The sequence below is a fragment of the Podarcis melisellensis genome, assembly GCF_964234715.1.
Source record: "Podarcis melisellensis genome assembly, chromosome: Z".
Lineage (NCBI taxonomy): Eukaryota > Metazoa > Chordata > Lepidosauria > Squamata > Lacertidae > Podarcis > Podarcis melisellensis.
The window spans coordinates 2375548-2392130 of NC_138547.1; the positions used below are offsets into that span (position 1 = coordinate 2375548).

The 16583-nt window shown below is 48.8% G+C and overlaps 1 protein-coding gene across 2 annotated transcripts in view; it reads right to left on the reverse strand.

Annotated features, from left to right (window-relative positions):
* The window catches only part of LOC309361449 (carboxyl-terminal PDZ ligand of neuronal nitric oxide synthase protein-like), a 46856-nt gene extending 31307 nt beyond the window's left edge, over positions 1 to 15549 (reverse strand). The window contains exons 1-2 of one of the 2 annotated variants that reach the window (XM_081896448.1): positions 15312 to 15549; positions 3088 to 3159 (exon numbers count right to left, since the gene is read on the reverse strand). In XM_081896448.1, the coding sequence (XP_081752574.1) occupies positions 3088 to 3159; positions 15312 to 15422 (183 nt within the window). In that variant the 5' untranslated portion in view covers positions 15423 to 15549. The remainder of the gene's footprint in view (positions 1 to 3087; positions 3160 to 15311) is intronic. The other variant, XM_081896449.1, reaches the window with a different exon arrangement.
* Between the last annotated feature and the right edge of the window lie 1034 nt (positions 15550 to 16583).

The window sequence follows — 16583 nt, forward strand, 5'->3', positions numbered from 1 at the left end:
CTGGCCAGCTTAGTCCTCTGAGACGCAGGGCAAGTCTACTCAAGCTCCTCTCCTACTTCTACCTGGGCCTGAACATTGCTGTCTCCCACTGTGGACATCATGGCTGGGAGCCATGGACAGCCTTCTCCTCTATGAATGTGCCTCCTGTGGGCGGGAGTTCCACAGGTTAACTATGCATTGTACAGAGAAGAACTCCCTTTTATGCTGGAAGCTGAATCTTCCATCATTATTTCCCTTCTCTTCCCTCCCCCTCCCCTTTTATGAAGATCACCTCTCTGATACCCCGAGGCTAATTCTCCCCTGGCCTCCTCGCTGGCCCAAGTAGCACCAATTCAGCCAGCTAGCCCTGGGGATCATCTAATTGATTTTTGAATTTTATTGTTATTCATGTTTTTATACTGTATTTTATGCTGCTTTTATAATTAAGTGTTTTAAATTTGTTGTTAGCCGCCCTGAGCCCAGTTGTTGAACCGGGAAGGGCTGGGTATAAATAAAAAAATATTATTATTTATTATTATTATTATTATTATTATTATTATTATTATTATTATTATTATTAATCATTTAGCTTCCCTGGGTGCCAAGTTCTGACGGACGGAGAAAGGGAGTTGCCATTTCCTCTTTCCACCTTCTCCACGCCACACACAATTTTATAGACCTTTGGCATGCCTGGAACTGCTTTAGGATTTGTCACGTAGACCTTGCTTTGCTTGGGAGCACACAGGTCCCGTCCTCCTTTCCTCCACTGACGCCGCTGGCTGGCCTCCCCACCCCCAGCCCCTTTCTAACTGCCAATTAACTGTCACAAGCAAGGCGCCCACGCCAAGCCCCAGCTGGGAAATGTGAACACAAGGAATGCCTTCCTCCTTATTAAATCTCGGAAGCCTTTTTATAAAAGGGGAGGGGGAAGGGGGGGAGGGCGGAATAGCTGGCCCAGAACACAAGGAGGATGCTTCATAAAGCCACTCAGCACAGCTGATTAGGGGATTAGCGGATGCCAGCCTACAGAGCCCACAGGACGACAGGGAGGGGGGCAGCCTAAGGGAGAACCCCTGCAAGGTACCTGAGCGCAGGCAGCTGTTGGAAAACAGGATTGGAGAGCCTTTGGCTGGCACAGCGGGGTGGAAGCAGAGAAAGCAAAAGGATTTTGGTGTGAATTGCAATGGTGGTGGTGGGTGAGGGCTTGTGCCCGCACTTGTGTTTTTCCTAGGACCCGCCGCAAAACACCCAGAGACCCTGGGTGGGTGGGTATGGGCAGAGGGACCTGTTATGTGCCAGATCCACACATCCACCCAGCCCTCAGTGCTATCTCCTCTGACTGGAAGCAGCCAGCCAAGGGCCCCTCCCAGCTTTGCAACCCTTAGGGAAGGGGGAGCCCAAGGTTGATCCTGGTGCCCCTGGTATGCCAAGCCAAGTGCCCAACCCCTGAGCTGGCAGGGGCACTCCCTGGTGCAGTGAACAGAGGGGTGAGATGGTCTTGGGCCACCTCAAAGCATCACTGGTCCACCCTCCGAGCTCGGCCAAGGCTTTCCCTAACAGCCTCCCAAGTTGGAGACTGGATGTGGAGCTTCACGGGTGGAAGCAGGTGCAAAAACCCAAGGCCCTGGGGGGGGGGCAGCTGGACTGGTTGCAAGGGGGGGGACCTGCAGTCCTCCAGGTGCTGATGCAATACTACTGGGAGCCGAGGGTCCCAGTAAAACCCAAGGATCTAAATCACCACCACCTCCCTGTTTTGAAAATAGGAATTTGTGGCAAGGGGCACGGCTGCATATGGCAGCTTCTGCTGCGCACCTCTTCTGTGTCCCCCAAGAAAACTTGGCCCACTCCTGTTTCTGTAGAACTGCCCCAGAAGCACCTGGTTCTGCACACCCAGAAATTCCACAAAAACAATAGAAAGTCAGTTTTTTAAAATTTTGTTAACTCATCAAGCAAAACTAAATTATGCTAACTTCTTAATATATAGTGGTACCTCTGGCTGCAAACAGGAGCCGTTCCGGAGGCCCGTTCGCAACATGAAAAGAGCGCAACTCGCAGCAGCGTGCCTGCGCACGCGCTGGTTGCAATTCACTGCTTCTGTGCATGCGCGTGACATCATTTTGCATGTCTGCACATGCGTGAGCAGCGAAACCCGGAAGTAACCCTTTCTGGTACTTCCGGGTCGCCCAGGGACATAACCTGAAGGGACGTAACATGAGGTATGACTGTACAATATGTTTTGAATTCCCAAGTCATGTCACAACTTTTTTTAGCAGCTCCCATTTTTGGAAGCTGAAAAATTCAACACACGTTACCATGCTAGTTCCAGAGCACCTTAGCTATAGACAGTGGTGGACATGACTCTGCTGGAGGTTTTGAAACAGAGGTTGAAGGGCCACCTTCCAGGGATTTTTGCGCTGTGATCCTGCCCTGCAGGGGGCTGGAATAGAGGACCCTTGGAGATCCCTTCCAGCTCTACAGTTCTACGAGTCTATGAAAAGAGACACTTTGGCCTCGCTCTCCTTCTCAGAACTGACAAGAAAGAGTCAGTCTTGCCTCAAGTCAGGCAAAGTAGCAGGGGTGGGCGGGCAGGGGGCCGTGGGAGAGGAGAAAGAGAGAGAAATGCAAACTGACCGCAGAGCCAGAAGTGGACAGAGGCACCACCTGGTCTAGCACTGCCACGTGCGCCCCCCACAGACTCTCCAGAAGTCAGCTCCTAAGCTGCAGTCATTCATTCCCAGAAGGCCATCTTAGCCACTTGAGAGAATCTGGGCTTCTGTTCCAGGAGGAAATGCAGCTCATCCATGGGCTCAGCCATTTGTGGGGGTGGCGGGGGCGTATGTGAAGTGGAGTCCAGCCAGCCTTCTGGTTGAATGCTTCCTGGGGAAAGGAAGGCAAGGGCAGAGTGCTTTTTTCTTTTGGAGGTGGCGGAGAACAAGGCACAGGGGGAGGAGAACGTTTTTCTGATTGCATCACTGAGCGGCTCAAAGTAAGCAGAAGATATCTGCAGGTTGGGGAGGGGAAGGAAGGAAGGAAGGAAGGAAGGAAGGAAGGAAGGAAGGAAGGAAGGAAGGAAGGAAGGAAGGAAGGAAGACGCATGCAATGACTCACCCGGATCCTCCTCATCGCGGCCACTATCTCCACGCGGCTGTTGGGTCTTGGCACGTCCAGACTGCCAATGTACTGAAGGGAGAGAGCAAAGCCAGGAGTGATTCGTTAAAGACTTTTGGAACAATTTGCCCCTGTTCCAAAGCTTGATGCTCTGCACATCTGCCCCATTCGCATCGGTATCTGCAAGGGCTCTGAGCATTCACACACTTATTTCTTACTACTACTACTGTGGTACCTCGGGTTAAGTACTTAATTCATTCCGGAGGTCCATTCTTAACCTGAAACTATTCCTAACCTGAAGCACCACTTTAGCTAACAGGGCCTCCCGCTGCCGCTGCACAATTTCTGTTCTCATCCTGAAGCAAAGTTCTTAACCTGAGGTACTATTATGAGGGTTAGCGGAGTCTGAAACTTGAAGCACTTGTAACCTGAAGCGTCTGTAACCCGAGTTACCACTGTATTATTATTATTATAGCCCATCTTTTTCAGAGACTGGGACCCAAGGCAGCTTGCGCGAATCAAAGCAGCACAAATAAAATACAAAGGCATTGTCTCTCGAGAGACAATGGAGTGCCCCTTTGGAGGTGAAGTCCAACCACTGTGTTAGCAGCACCAAAGTGAGCTCCCCGGGGCACAATCCTGGGCAGTGTGTCTGGAGGTCCTGGGCTGACCAAGACCCCTCTTTCCAAAAGAGAGAAATACGTTTGACACCCGCTAGGTTGCAGGAGTTGGATGGAAGGTGGCGTACAAGGTGCCATCCAACAGCCTTAGGGACTCCACTCTGGATTTGTGTAAGATTTGCTCCTGAGTTTTTTCTTTTCTTGAAGATATCCAACAAGGTTTGGGACCAGAGCTTTCCTTCTCCCAGGTGGGCTACCTTCCCAGGTGGATTGGCTCCACCTGCCCCTCACTTCCCTCTACAGCATGTGCAGATACCACCTTCTTAACTGTTGGACCCACTCTTAATAATGATAATAATAATAATAATAATAATAATAATAATAATAATAATAATTTTTTATTTATATCCCGCCCTCCCCAGCCGAAGCCGGGCTCAGAGCGGCTAACAGCAGTAAAAGTAACACAATTTACATAAAATCACAATCAATTAATTGAAATACATTCTAAAATCAATTCATTCTAAAATCAATTCAGAATCAAATTAATGGCAACCATTGGGCTAGAGTTCTGTGAGGATTACCAAAGGAGGGGTTCAGACTGTGCCTTGGCCAAAGGCCTGGTGGAACAGCTCTGTCTTGCAGGCCCTGCGGAAAAATGTCAAGTCCCGCAGGGCCCTAGTCTCTTGTGACACAGCATTCCACCAGATGGGGGCCACAGCCGAAAAAGCCCTGGCTCTGGTTGAGGCCAGCCTAACTTCCCTGTGGCCTGGGACCTCCAAGATGTTTTTGTTTGCAGACCGTATGTCCTCCGCGGGACATACCAGGAGGGGTGGTCCCGTAGGTATGAGGTCTGCTCAATCCTTCGGAGCCTGTCTTCGCACACAGAGTCCCAAACTCACTGAGGTTTTGTGACCCATTGGCTACCCTCACCTGATGCAGACAGCCACTTGAAGCCGTTCTCAGGACTGTGGCTGTTGTCACATGCTGGCAGCTTCTAGAAGCCACAGGTGAGAGCTGAGAGCAGGGTGGGGACCAAAGGGGGATGAACTACCTGAGAAGGAGCACAACATGGCCCCCACCAGAGGTACTGCCCCTCCCCTAACACCCCAGACACAGACTAAAAACATAAATACAATAACTAAATACTATGGTGCTGGAGGAGACTCTTGAGAGTCCCATGGACTGCAAGAAGATCAAACCTATCCATTCTTAAGGAAATCAGCCCTGAGTGCTCACTGGAAGGACAGATCCTGAAGCTGAGGCTCCAATACTTGGCCACCTCATGAGAAGAGAAGACTCCCTGGAAAAGACCCTGATGTTGGGAAAGATTGAGGGCACAAGGAGAAGGGGACGACAGAGGACGAGATCGTGGGACAGTGTTCTCGAAGCTACCAGCATGAGTTTGACTAAACTGCGGGAGGCAGTGGAAGACAGGAGTGCCTGGCATGCTCTGGTCCAGGAGGTCACAAAGAGTCAGACACGACTAAACGACTAAACAACAACAATACTACACAGTCGGACCTTGGAAGTCGAATAGCTTAGTTCCTGAACCTTTTGGCTCCCGAACGTCACAATCCTGGAAGTGACTGTTCTGGTTGCGAACTATTTTTGGAAGCTGAGTGTCCGACGGGGCTTCTGATTGGCTGCGGGAGCTTCCTGCAGCCAATCAGAAGCCGTGCTTTGGTTTTCGAACATTTTGGAAGTCAAACAGACTTCCGGAACTGGTTCCGTTCGACTTCCAAGGTACGACTGTAATAGAATTCAAGGAATATTAAAAACCAATGTATTAAAATACAGTTTAAAAAAGAAGCACAGCGTAATTTCAAAGCCTTTTCCTTTTTCAAAAAGTCAGTTCTCAAAGGCATGTGGGAATTAAACAGCATTCAGCTGCTGGCAAAAAGACAAGGAGCGAGCCAGGCTTGCCTCTCTAGGGAGGGAGTACCAGAGTCTGGGAGTAGCCACCACTGAGCAGACCCTCTCCTGTGTCCTCACCAAGGCTGTGGGACTGTGAAAAGGGTTTCCCCTGAAGATCTCAGAATCTGGACAGGTTCACATGGGAAGATACGGTTCTTCAGAAAGCCTGGGGCCTAAGCCTACACAAGTATGCACAGATTGGGTGCCTGGCATTAAAATTCGCAAGCACTCTGGCTGGGACAGAGCTCTGTGTTTGCACTGCAACAGCTGGATTGCAGCCCTCTGGTCTGTTGAGTAACCGTACGGGTGTTCCATATCAGCTGATGTGTGCCTATCCTGGGGATGTCATAACACCCTTGACCCTGCGGTGGAAATGAGTTGCAAAAACAAAGTTCTTGGCCTCCATTTTCTCACCCTCCATTTCCTGGCATTATGCTGCTCCTCGCAAGATAAGCCAAGCCGACAGAATCCCACCTCTTGCCAAACTCAGCCAGCCTGGAATTGGTACCCGCCGGAGGAAATAACTGCACGACTGCTGATTTGCAAATTGCTCGTTTTAATGAGGCTCTGTCACGGCAGGGCAAGGTGAAGACACTGAGAACCAGGCTAGGCCTGTACAAAAATTTGCACGCCAGTGGCAGGATTTCTGTTGCCCATTTCTCTCTCTCTCTCTCTCTCTCTCTCTCACACACACACACACACTCCGTCGGACTTGGACCCGAGTGATACCCATCAAGCTTGCAACTGAGTGTGCCAACTCCAACGTTGCTCAACTGGAGATTAGTTGCTCAACCTTCTTTAAGCCACAAGGGTGGTGGAAAGGAGCTTGGATGGGGGGGGGGGGCTTAGAGGTGAAATGGGGATTCTAATCCTGCTTATACCTGAGCGCCAGAAGGGAAGCCATTTATTTATTTATTTCATAAAATTCATATAGCACTCGGCTGCAGAAGATTGCCCAGTTGGCCGCTTCGATCTGCAGAACTGGAATTATTATTACGGGTGCCACATAATACCCGCTCCAAATTTGTACGGAATTGATCTTTTAGTGCAGTGTTGCCCATACTCTGGAACTCCCTGCCTCTTGACACCAGGAAGGCACAACTTGCTGGTTGTGGTACCTGCTAAGCCTACCCAGCTATGTGGAACATTGGCAAGTCTTTTAATCTGGTTTTTAGTTTCATCACTGTTATGTACTAAGCTTGGATCCCTAGAACAATAGGCAGGTAGGATCCCAGAATGCAACAACGGATTGGCTTGCAGGAGAAGACCAATCAGGCTCCAGGAGGAAGTTAATCAGCCTATTAGGCTGGTAGGATCGTAGAATGCAACAACTGATTGGCCTGCAGGAGAAGACTAATCAGGCTCCAGGAGGGAAGCAGAATCAGCCAATCAGGCGGGACTCATTGTGTAAATATTGTATATAAAAGCCTGAGGTTTGGGGGGCAATTCAGTCACTGTTTTACAAGCTGCAATAAAGAGCATGAAATCACTGCAGGACTCCAAGTATTTTTCAACCACTTACTTAAATTAAGATCTGAATGTTTCAAATAGCTGTTTCACGTGTCTTTACTGATAATTCCGTTGTTTCACTCTTTCTGTAAACCGTTCTGAGGTCACCATTGGTTTGTTTGATTTTTACAATCAGTTCCAAATAATTTTGGGGGGAGGGGGACCTCAAAGCCATTTGGGGTCAATGTATCATCAAGCCCACCTGGGGGCTGATGAGAGCTGGAGTCCAAGACATCTAGTGGGCACCAGCTTGGCAAAGGCTGCCATGGGCACACCAGCAAACAGTGGATGGAGCACATAGGAACACTCAGATTTCAAGAAAGTGCCAAGAAGGGGGAGGCTGGCATTAGTGTTATAAATTCAGATATATAAGCTAGGTGCCAAATGGCACCTTAAATCCAGGTTGCATTCGCCACAACAGAATGTCTATTGGCCAAGGGATTAGACTAGAGGATCCCCTGGGTTGCTTCCCACACAAGAATTCTACGACTCTATGATCTCAAAAAAACTAAGATCATGGCCACTGGTCCCATCACCTCCTGGCAAATAGAAGGGGAATAAATGGAGGCAGTGAGAGGTTTTACTTTCTTGGGCTCCATGATCACTGCAGATGGTGACAGCAGCCATGAAATTAAAAGACGCCTTCTCCTTGGGAGAAAAGCAATGACAAACCTAGACAGCATCTTAAAAAGTAGAGACATCAACTTGCCAACAAAGGTCCGTATAGTTAAAGCTATGGTTTTCCCAGTAGTGATGTATGGAAGAGAGAGCTGGACCATAAAGAAGGCTGATCGCCGAAGAATTGGTGCTTTTGAATTCTGGTGCTGGAGGAGACTCTTGAGAGTCCCATGGACTGCAAGAAGATCCAACCGATCCATTCTGAAAAAAATCAACCCTGAGTGCTCACTGGAAGGACAGACCCTGAAGCTGAGGCTCCAAGACTTTGGCCACCTCAGGAGAAGAGAGGACTCCTTGGAGAAGACCTTGATGTTGGGAAAGATGGAGGACACAAGGAGAAGGGGACGACAGAGAACGAGATGGTTGGACGGTGTTTTCGAAGCTACCAGCATGAGTTTGACCAAACTGCAGGAGGCTGTGGAAGACAGGAGGGCCTGGTGTGCTCTGGTCCATGCGGTCACGAAGAGTCGGGCACAACTAAACAACAACAACAACATGATCTTAGCTACTGTATTGCTTGACTGTATCTTGCTCTTGCAACAATTCACTTGTCCCAGTATGCAAGGAGGAGAAACACACACAGTGGAAATGGAATTAACTATGGACCAAGGTAGGTCTTTAAACTGCAGCCGCCAACCTGGTGCCCAGAATTCTCCTCATGATTGCAACTGGACATATGCCAGGAGCAAAACACATAATCCCAGGGCACCGGTTTTTGCTTTACTGGCCACCTGCAGGCCAGGTACAGAAGCAATACAGTGCCCTCTGTGGTGTAGTGGTTAAGAGCGGTGGACTCGTAATCTGGTGAACAGGGTTCGCTTCCTCGCTCCTCCACATGCAGCTGCTGGGTGACTTTGAGCCAGTCACACTTCTCTGAAGTCTCTTGGCCCCACTCACCTCACAGAGTGTTTGTTGTGGGGGAGGAAGGGAAAGGAGAATGTTAGCCGCTTTGAGACTCCTTAGGGTAGTGATAAAGCAGGATATCAAATCCAAACTCTTATTCTTCCTCTTCTTCTCTGGATGTTGGTGGACTCCAATTCCCACCATTCCTAGCCAGCCACTACCACACTGGCTGGTGCTGAAGGGAGCTGGAGCTGAAAGAGTTGCTGCAGCTTATCCAGAAGATCAAGAAGGGAACCTCTGCCAAACCTGTTCTCCTGTTTATGCTGCAGGAGGGAACGTTATTTACAGGTGAAACTCAAAAATTTAGAATATCGTGGAAACGTTCCTTTATTTCAGTAATTCAACTTAAAAGGCGAAACTAATATATGAGATCGACTCATGACATGCAAAGCGAGAAGTGCTTCTACTTCTCAGAGGTCCAATCTTGCTCTATTTGTAATCCTTGTTTTGCTGATTTCCTTGAATATTCTAATTTTCTGAGATTGTTAATTTGGAGTTTTCATCAGCTGTACGCCATGATCATCGCAATGATAACAAATCAGGGCTTGACATATCTTGCTTTGCATGTCACGAGTCAATCTCATATACAGTGGTACCTCGGGTTACAGACGCTTCAGGTTACAGACGCTTCAGGTTACAGATGCTTCAGGTTACCCAGAAATAGTACCTTGGGTTAAGAACTTTGATTCAGGATGAGAACAGAAATTGTGCCGCCGCGGTTGTAAGCCCCATTAGCTAAAGTGGTACCTCAGGTTAAGAACAGTTTCAGGTTAAGAACAGACCTCCACAACGAATTAAGTACATAACTTGAGGTACCACTGTATTAGTTTCACGTTTCAAGCTGAATTAGTGAAATAAACGAACTTTTCCACCATATTCTAATATTTTGAGTTTCACCTGTGTTGTTGCATTTATAGCCCTCCTTTTTTCCAAGGAGCTCAAGGTAGCGTATATGGCTTCCCACTTCCTCATTTTAACCTCACAACAGCCTTGCGAGGTAGGCAGGATCAGGACCCCCAGGTGCTTCCAGGCCCTGTTCCCCTTTCCAGCTCTATTGGGGCTCAGGGGTCTTTGTGGCACTCTGCAATCCGTCTTATTTCACAGAGACCAGACTCCTAGACACCTTTGGCACTTTAGGGTCTGCAGTCCAAAGCAGAGCTGTGCCACCCCCAACCCCACGAAACTGTGAAACGTATTTCCTTCATAAAAATGATGAACAGCCAGTGCTCTCTGCCTGATGTGTAAGAATGTCAAACCACAAAGCAAATCAAGCACAGGGCTCTGTCCCCTAGAAGACTGCAATCTGCAGCAATGAGGGTCTGCTTCTTTTTTTTCTTCATTAATTAATTTATGACTATTATTATTATTATTTTATATTTATTAATTTTTCATACCACCCTTCATCTGAAGATCACAGGGACGTTTGCAGCATAAATTACAAAATAAAAACACAAAATACATAACATAATACAGTGGCACCTCAGGTTACATACGCTTCAGGTTACATATGCTTCAGGTTACAGACTCTGCTAACCCAGAAATAGTGCTTCAGGTTAAGAACTTTGCTTCAGGATGAGAACAGAAATTGGGCTCCGGCAGCGCAGCGTCAGCAATAGGCCCCATTAGCTAAAGTGGTGCTTCAGGTTAAGAACAGTTTCAGGTTAAGAACGGACCTCTGGAATTAAGTACTTAACCTGAGGTACCACTGTAATAACAACAAAAGCCAATAACCCCGAATAATAAGGGGGAAACTGATGTACTGAAATCACTGTTCCCCCCCTCTCAGGTGCTGATCATTCTCACGGTTGTCCATCAGAATATCACTACTCAAGCAATGAGAGGGACCAATGTTTTCCCAAGACTATAATCTCCCTCTCCTATGAAGAACTGATGACCTTGGCTTTCTTTACCCTATTCTTGTGCTTCACCAGAAGTTCTGTTCGGGGAATCTTTATTAAATACCAAGGCACTCTAATAGTTAATTCCAGGCTTGAGGAAGCTTGCAAGATATAAGGAAATCCAAAGATAAACATCTGCATTCCTTTAAAAGCATGAGCACCGTTGTTAATAACAGACTGATAAACCACACATAATAATATTCTTACTATTACCATTTTAAAAGCCCGCCCTCCCTCTGAAATCAACAAGATGTCCCTTTGCACCTTTCCCATTTTTTCAGATATTTTCTAAAAGTGCTAATGTGCTTCTGGGCTCAAACTCTTTCAGAAAACACCACTCTCTGGGTTACATATTCGGCATGGTTTTGCTCAGAAACTAGCTTGGCTCAATCCCACACGGCTTAAAACTATCTAGCAACTGGGTTCTAGGACTGCAATCTTAGGATTTATTGTGGTTTTGGGAACAATGACAGAGAGGGAATATTCCCAGCCAGGGAGGGGAGCTGGCTATTTTAAAAAGGAAGAAAGCAGTGGCACAGCTTGAGAAGGGGGGAGGGGACAGATGACAGTGTCCGGCATCTAAAGCATCTCTCTCCCCCAGCCCCCACTCCTGCCCTCCAAAACACCCATTATTGTCTCGGAAGGTCAGTCTTCACACAGCCCCTCCCACCATCCTGCTGTCACTTAGAGCGCCTTTAATGCAAGGTTGGGCCCATAAGAGAGGTCAACATCGCAAGACTCTCTTGGAGCTCATCCCTGCACAACTGGCAAGCATTTACAAATTACTTTTGCACAAGATAATCACATCCTGATTTGGGTTCTCTCTGCACCACCTACACTGGGAGACAGGCTAAATACAGGTCAAACGGTCAAATCAAATTCCACGTGTCCCTTCAGAGTGACACAGAACTATTTGCAGGGCAGAACTGAGGTTTTCTTGCCCATCTGCTGAGCACAGTTGTAGCAATAAACAGCTGGCAAAAAATACCACTGCCATTCTGCCATGTGAAGGTTTCTGTATAGCTTGGAAGCTTGCATTATTTTCAGACGCAAATGGGATTTTGATACCAAGCTGGTATCAGCAACTGGCTGCCCAGGCTGACAAGAACATGATTAGAGGCTCCAAGGAATATTAGACTTTGTTTTCAGTCCTCTATAAAGCTGGGACCTAAATGCTGGAATCACTTAAATGCCACTTCAAATGCAAATATTCACATTACACTTCTTAAATTTTGCCATGGAAACCTTCATTCTCTAGGCTTAAAAAGAACCAGTTCCCCTTCTGCTCTGCTTGATGAAGAATTCTGCGTCGGCAACACAGCCTGCATATTCTTCCCCCAGATTTCAAGACCCACAGAGCTATTCATAGGACACATGTGGCAGCACACAACCATCACACCAGTCTCAATTCAGACAAGGAGGAGATGGGGCTGAGGCCTCAATGGCACAAGGACCAGATTTGCAAGCAAAAGTTCCCAGACTCATTCCTTGGAATCTCCAAGTAGAGACTAGGGAGAACTGTTGCTTGTCAGATACTGGGCTGGATGGATCAAGGGTCTGACTGAGTATTAAGGCAACTTCTGAAGACTGGATCCTGGCGTGAGGAAGTTTTCCCCACCACCACCCCAGAGCAGGTTCCTAAGGATTCCTGCAGGGAAAATGCCCAACAGATTTAAACTCTGACAACCAGAGAAGATTAATTTTGAATATGAAACCATACTGAGCAGGATAAGCCAGTTTATATGCAACAAGATCATACAACTGTTATGACCTCTTGAATCTGCACCCCTTCACTCCCTGAATAAACCTCCTTGGCTCCATCCGATTAGGATGCAATTAAAAAGAAATTGGTTGGCCCGACTCTCTTGACTTTGTTTTTCCCTCTGTAAATGACATCGCAGATCTTTTGGGATAAACGAATTTTGACTGCAGGGTGTGGGAACAGCCAGTTCCAAACACTACAAGAATAAAGGCCGGAGTCCTTTTAAATTTGGCTGGAAAGACCTGCAGGTCAGCTATACTTGCTGATGCTCTTACGCGGATTCATGGAGAAGGAGAGGGCTAGCCATCTCGGCTCTGCAGCAAGGCTTCTGAATCCCAGTTTCTGGGACCCACAGGAGGGGAAAGGGCTGTTCTTGCCTCTAATCTTGCTTGTAGGTTTCCCACAGGGCATATGGTTGGTCACTATGAGAATTCTGGACTACTAATAGTAACTGTCATTGCACAGTAGCTCTCTGAGCATAGCCTGGGACCTGGGACCACACCAGAAACCACTCTCAAGTCGACACCTATGAACCCCAACTCCTGATGCCCCACCAGCCCAAGCAGCCTTTTCTGGCAACCTACCTTAAAGGTAAAGGGACCCCTGACCATTAGGTCCAGTCGTGACCGACTCTGGGGTTGCGGTGCTCATCTCGCTTTATTGGCCAAGGGAGCTGGCATACAGCTTCCAGGTCATGTGGCCAGCATGCGTAAGCTGCTTCTGGCGAACCAGAGCAGTGCACGGAAACACTGTTTACCTTCCCGCCGGAGCGGTACCTATTTATCTACTTGCACTTTGATGTGCTTTCGAACTGCTAGGTTGGCAGGAGCAAGGACCGAGTAACGGGAGCTCACCCCGTCATGGGGATTCGAACCGCCGACCTTCTGAGTGGCAAGTCCTAGGCTCTGTGGTTTAACCCACAGCGCAACCTACCGGTACCTTAGCACATGGTTAACAGTGGCTCAGTAGTAGAGCACCTGTCCTGCGTGCAGAAGGTCCCACGCTAAATCCACTACCTCTCCAGGTTAGGGTGGGAATGTCTCCCATCGACAAAACTGTAAAAACCACTACTGTTGTCTGTCAGTGTGGACAACGCTGAGCTAGATAGGCAGTGGTTGGCCCGATTTTGTATAAGGCACACCCCATGCTATTGTCAGACAGCTGGGAGGCAGGTAGCCCTGTCAATCTATTATTGCAATTATATTTATTGTATCCCGCTTTTCCCCCAGGCTGGGACTCAAGGTGGCTCACACAAATTAAAACAACTCATTGACAAAATACAAAAGAGAGAAAAAGAGAGCTAAGAATGTATAAAAGAGAGTCGCCAAGAAACTCTTTTAAAACAGTATATAAGAACATAAGACAAGCCTGCTCTTCTCTCAGTGGCCACCCAGACTGGCAAGCTGGATCTGAGCCCCAAAGCATCACTTGCCTTCCTGTGGCCTCCAGCAACTGGTAAGCATTCAGAAGTTAGTAATAAGAACACCTACTGCTGCCAAGTTACCCAAATATCTCCCAGGAGATCCTAATCTACCTTCTTGCTACCTGTGTGCTAAGGAGCCCCCCCCCCCAAGGAATGCAACAAGCGAGGAATCACTCACACCCCTTCCCCTGGGACTGCTGCTCTCCAGTCTGGCTCAGGAACAGGGGCTGGGACCATGTACAGCGGTGCAACTTTCCTGCAATGGGGCCAAGCATCCATCTCGATCAGCACCACAATTTAAGCAACGGGCAGTTGCACGTTTTGAGGGATTTCCACAAGCAGAGAATAAAGGGCGTACTCTCTCCCCCGCTCTTGCAGCTGCTGCTCCCAGTTACCAGCATTCAGAAGCAGACTGCAGCTACACACAGAGGTTCTATTTAGCTACAAGGCAACGGAGAGATCTGCCGGATCAGACCAAAGGTCCTTCTAGTCCAGCACTCTGTCCGCAAATCAGCCAGCTGGATGACCCCAGGAAGGTTGTTAGCCTGCAAGCCATGTTCCCAGAGGGCACACTGCCCCTGCACATGGAGGCTCCATTTTAGGGGCTATGACTATGGCCACCTAGGTGGGAACCTAGCCCCCTTCCCTAAGTGCTAGGAGTAGGGAGCCTGAGCTTGTGGAGGGGGTCACATTTTCAGGTAGGTTTGAGCCCCAGCACTTGTCTAACACATGCCGGCCAGTGCACAAGGCCTGCAGGCTGCCTTGGGTGCTAAAACATGGTCAGAGGCTCAGTGGGCTTGGATGCCCAGGTGTGGACAGTGTGCCTAGGGGGCTCAGGTGCCCCCCCCACACCTCGCAGGCACATGAAATTGCTGCATTCTCCACTACCAAATAAAAGGTGAAGGAAAGAGTTGTCGCCTTTCTCTTCTTACAGGACTTCTGTACCTTTAACAACTTCTACGACAGGCAGAAATCCTAAACAAGGAATTATTCCCACTCCCTGGATGCAGGAATGATGGGGGAAAGCTGCACCTGTGAGATTCCTGCCTTCTTAGGTGTTCGATCAAAGGCTACAATCTGAAGCACTCTTGCTACTGGGAGCAAAGGCGGTAGGCGTCTGTAAACATGCAAGGGGTTCGCTGCCCAACGCGAGCCAAAAGCTCTGCACATGTTCTGGGAACCCCTTTTCCTCAGCGCTCCGAGTTACGGCTTTGACCGGGGAAATCACGGGAGCTTCCTAGTCAAACACGCCGGAGGAGGAGGAGGAGGAGAGCTGCTTGCCGAGGAATCAAAGCGCGTCTTGAGAAGCACTCTGCACATGCACGGGCAGACCTCTTTCTTTAGAGGTGACAATCTGCGCCCCACGGCTGCGGGTACTGGAGGGAACCCGGCTGGGATGTCGCCAGACGGGGTGGGGCGGTGGGACCGGACCTCCGGTCTGGAGGAAGCAGCGGTGGCAGCGCGGGATCCCGTGCGTAAAGGCGCGCAAAGGCGCCTGCCACAAACCCCCGGCTCACCTTGGCCTGGAAGTGGATCCCGTGCTGGAAGGCTTCCTCGTTGTGCAGCGGCACCCGCGAGTCTCCGGCATCGTCCACCAGGTTGTAGCGGTTCTTGAGCTTGACCGGCATCTTGCAAGAGCATCGCCCGGCCGCCCCGACGGCGAGTCCCTGCCGCGCGCGCGCGCCAGCAGCCGCCGCCGCAGCAAAGAGCAGGAGGCAGGAGCCGGGAGCGCAGCGCTCGGCTCGCCCAGGACGAGGGCGCCGAGGAGGAGGAGAAGGAGGAAGCTCCTCCCGGCGTCTCCCTCTTCCCGAGTGATGCGGTACGTTGGGGCGGAGCTGAAGCGAGGCAGCGGCTGCGGGCACCGGGAATGGAGGCGACGGGGGAGAAAGGGAGGAAGGAGGCGGGCGCGCCACGGAACCTCCCGGGGCGGAAAAGGGGACCTCCTGCAGGCGGCGAGGGCGGAGGCAGGCAGAAGAAGGAAGGGTGTTATTATTTTTATGGCTTATATATATTTTTATGGTTATATATATTCATGCATGACACACAACCCTTTCCCCTTCCTTGTATTGTGGTACTGTGTTGCGTATGTCCTGGTAGGTAGGTAGATATTTGCTGTAAGTCGCTTGGAGACTAATCGGTTTAATAAAATTATTATTATTATTATTAAACTCCCACCCTCCAAAGTCCACTTTATTATTATTACTATAGTAACTGCTATAACTCAGACATTGTGGAGATTTAAAAACAATGCCTGTGGCATAGCAATTAGTTATTAACAGTGTTGCTTGTGCTGTTAAATGTCCAATTGTTGTTGTTATTATTTTATCTTTATTTATATCCCGCCTTTCCCCCTATCTGGACACAAAGCAGCTTACATATAAAAACAAGAACCACTACACACATAGGGAAAGTATCGTTAAATAACCATTGAACATTAATAGAATTAAAACTACCTACATATATAAAATTTATAAAATTCATACAATTAAAATAAAAACAGCACCAGCCCTTTCAGTAACAGCAGCCAGTTCCCAAAAGCCTGCCGGAACAAGAAGGCCTTCGCCTGCTGATGTAAGGAAAGCAAGGAGGGAGCCAGTCTGGCTTCTCTAGACAGGTAGTTCCAAAGCTGCATGGGAGCTGCCACCACCAAAAAGGCCCTGTCTCACTTCCCCACCAAGCGTGCCGGTAAGAGTGGCAGGCCTGAGAAAAAGGCCTCCCCACAAGATCTCAAAACATGGGCAGGTTCGTATGGGGGGGATATGAAGATGTTTATGCATTGCTTATCTTAG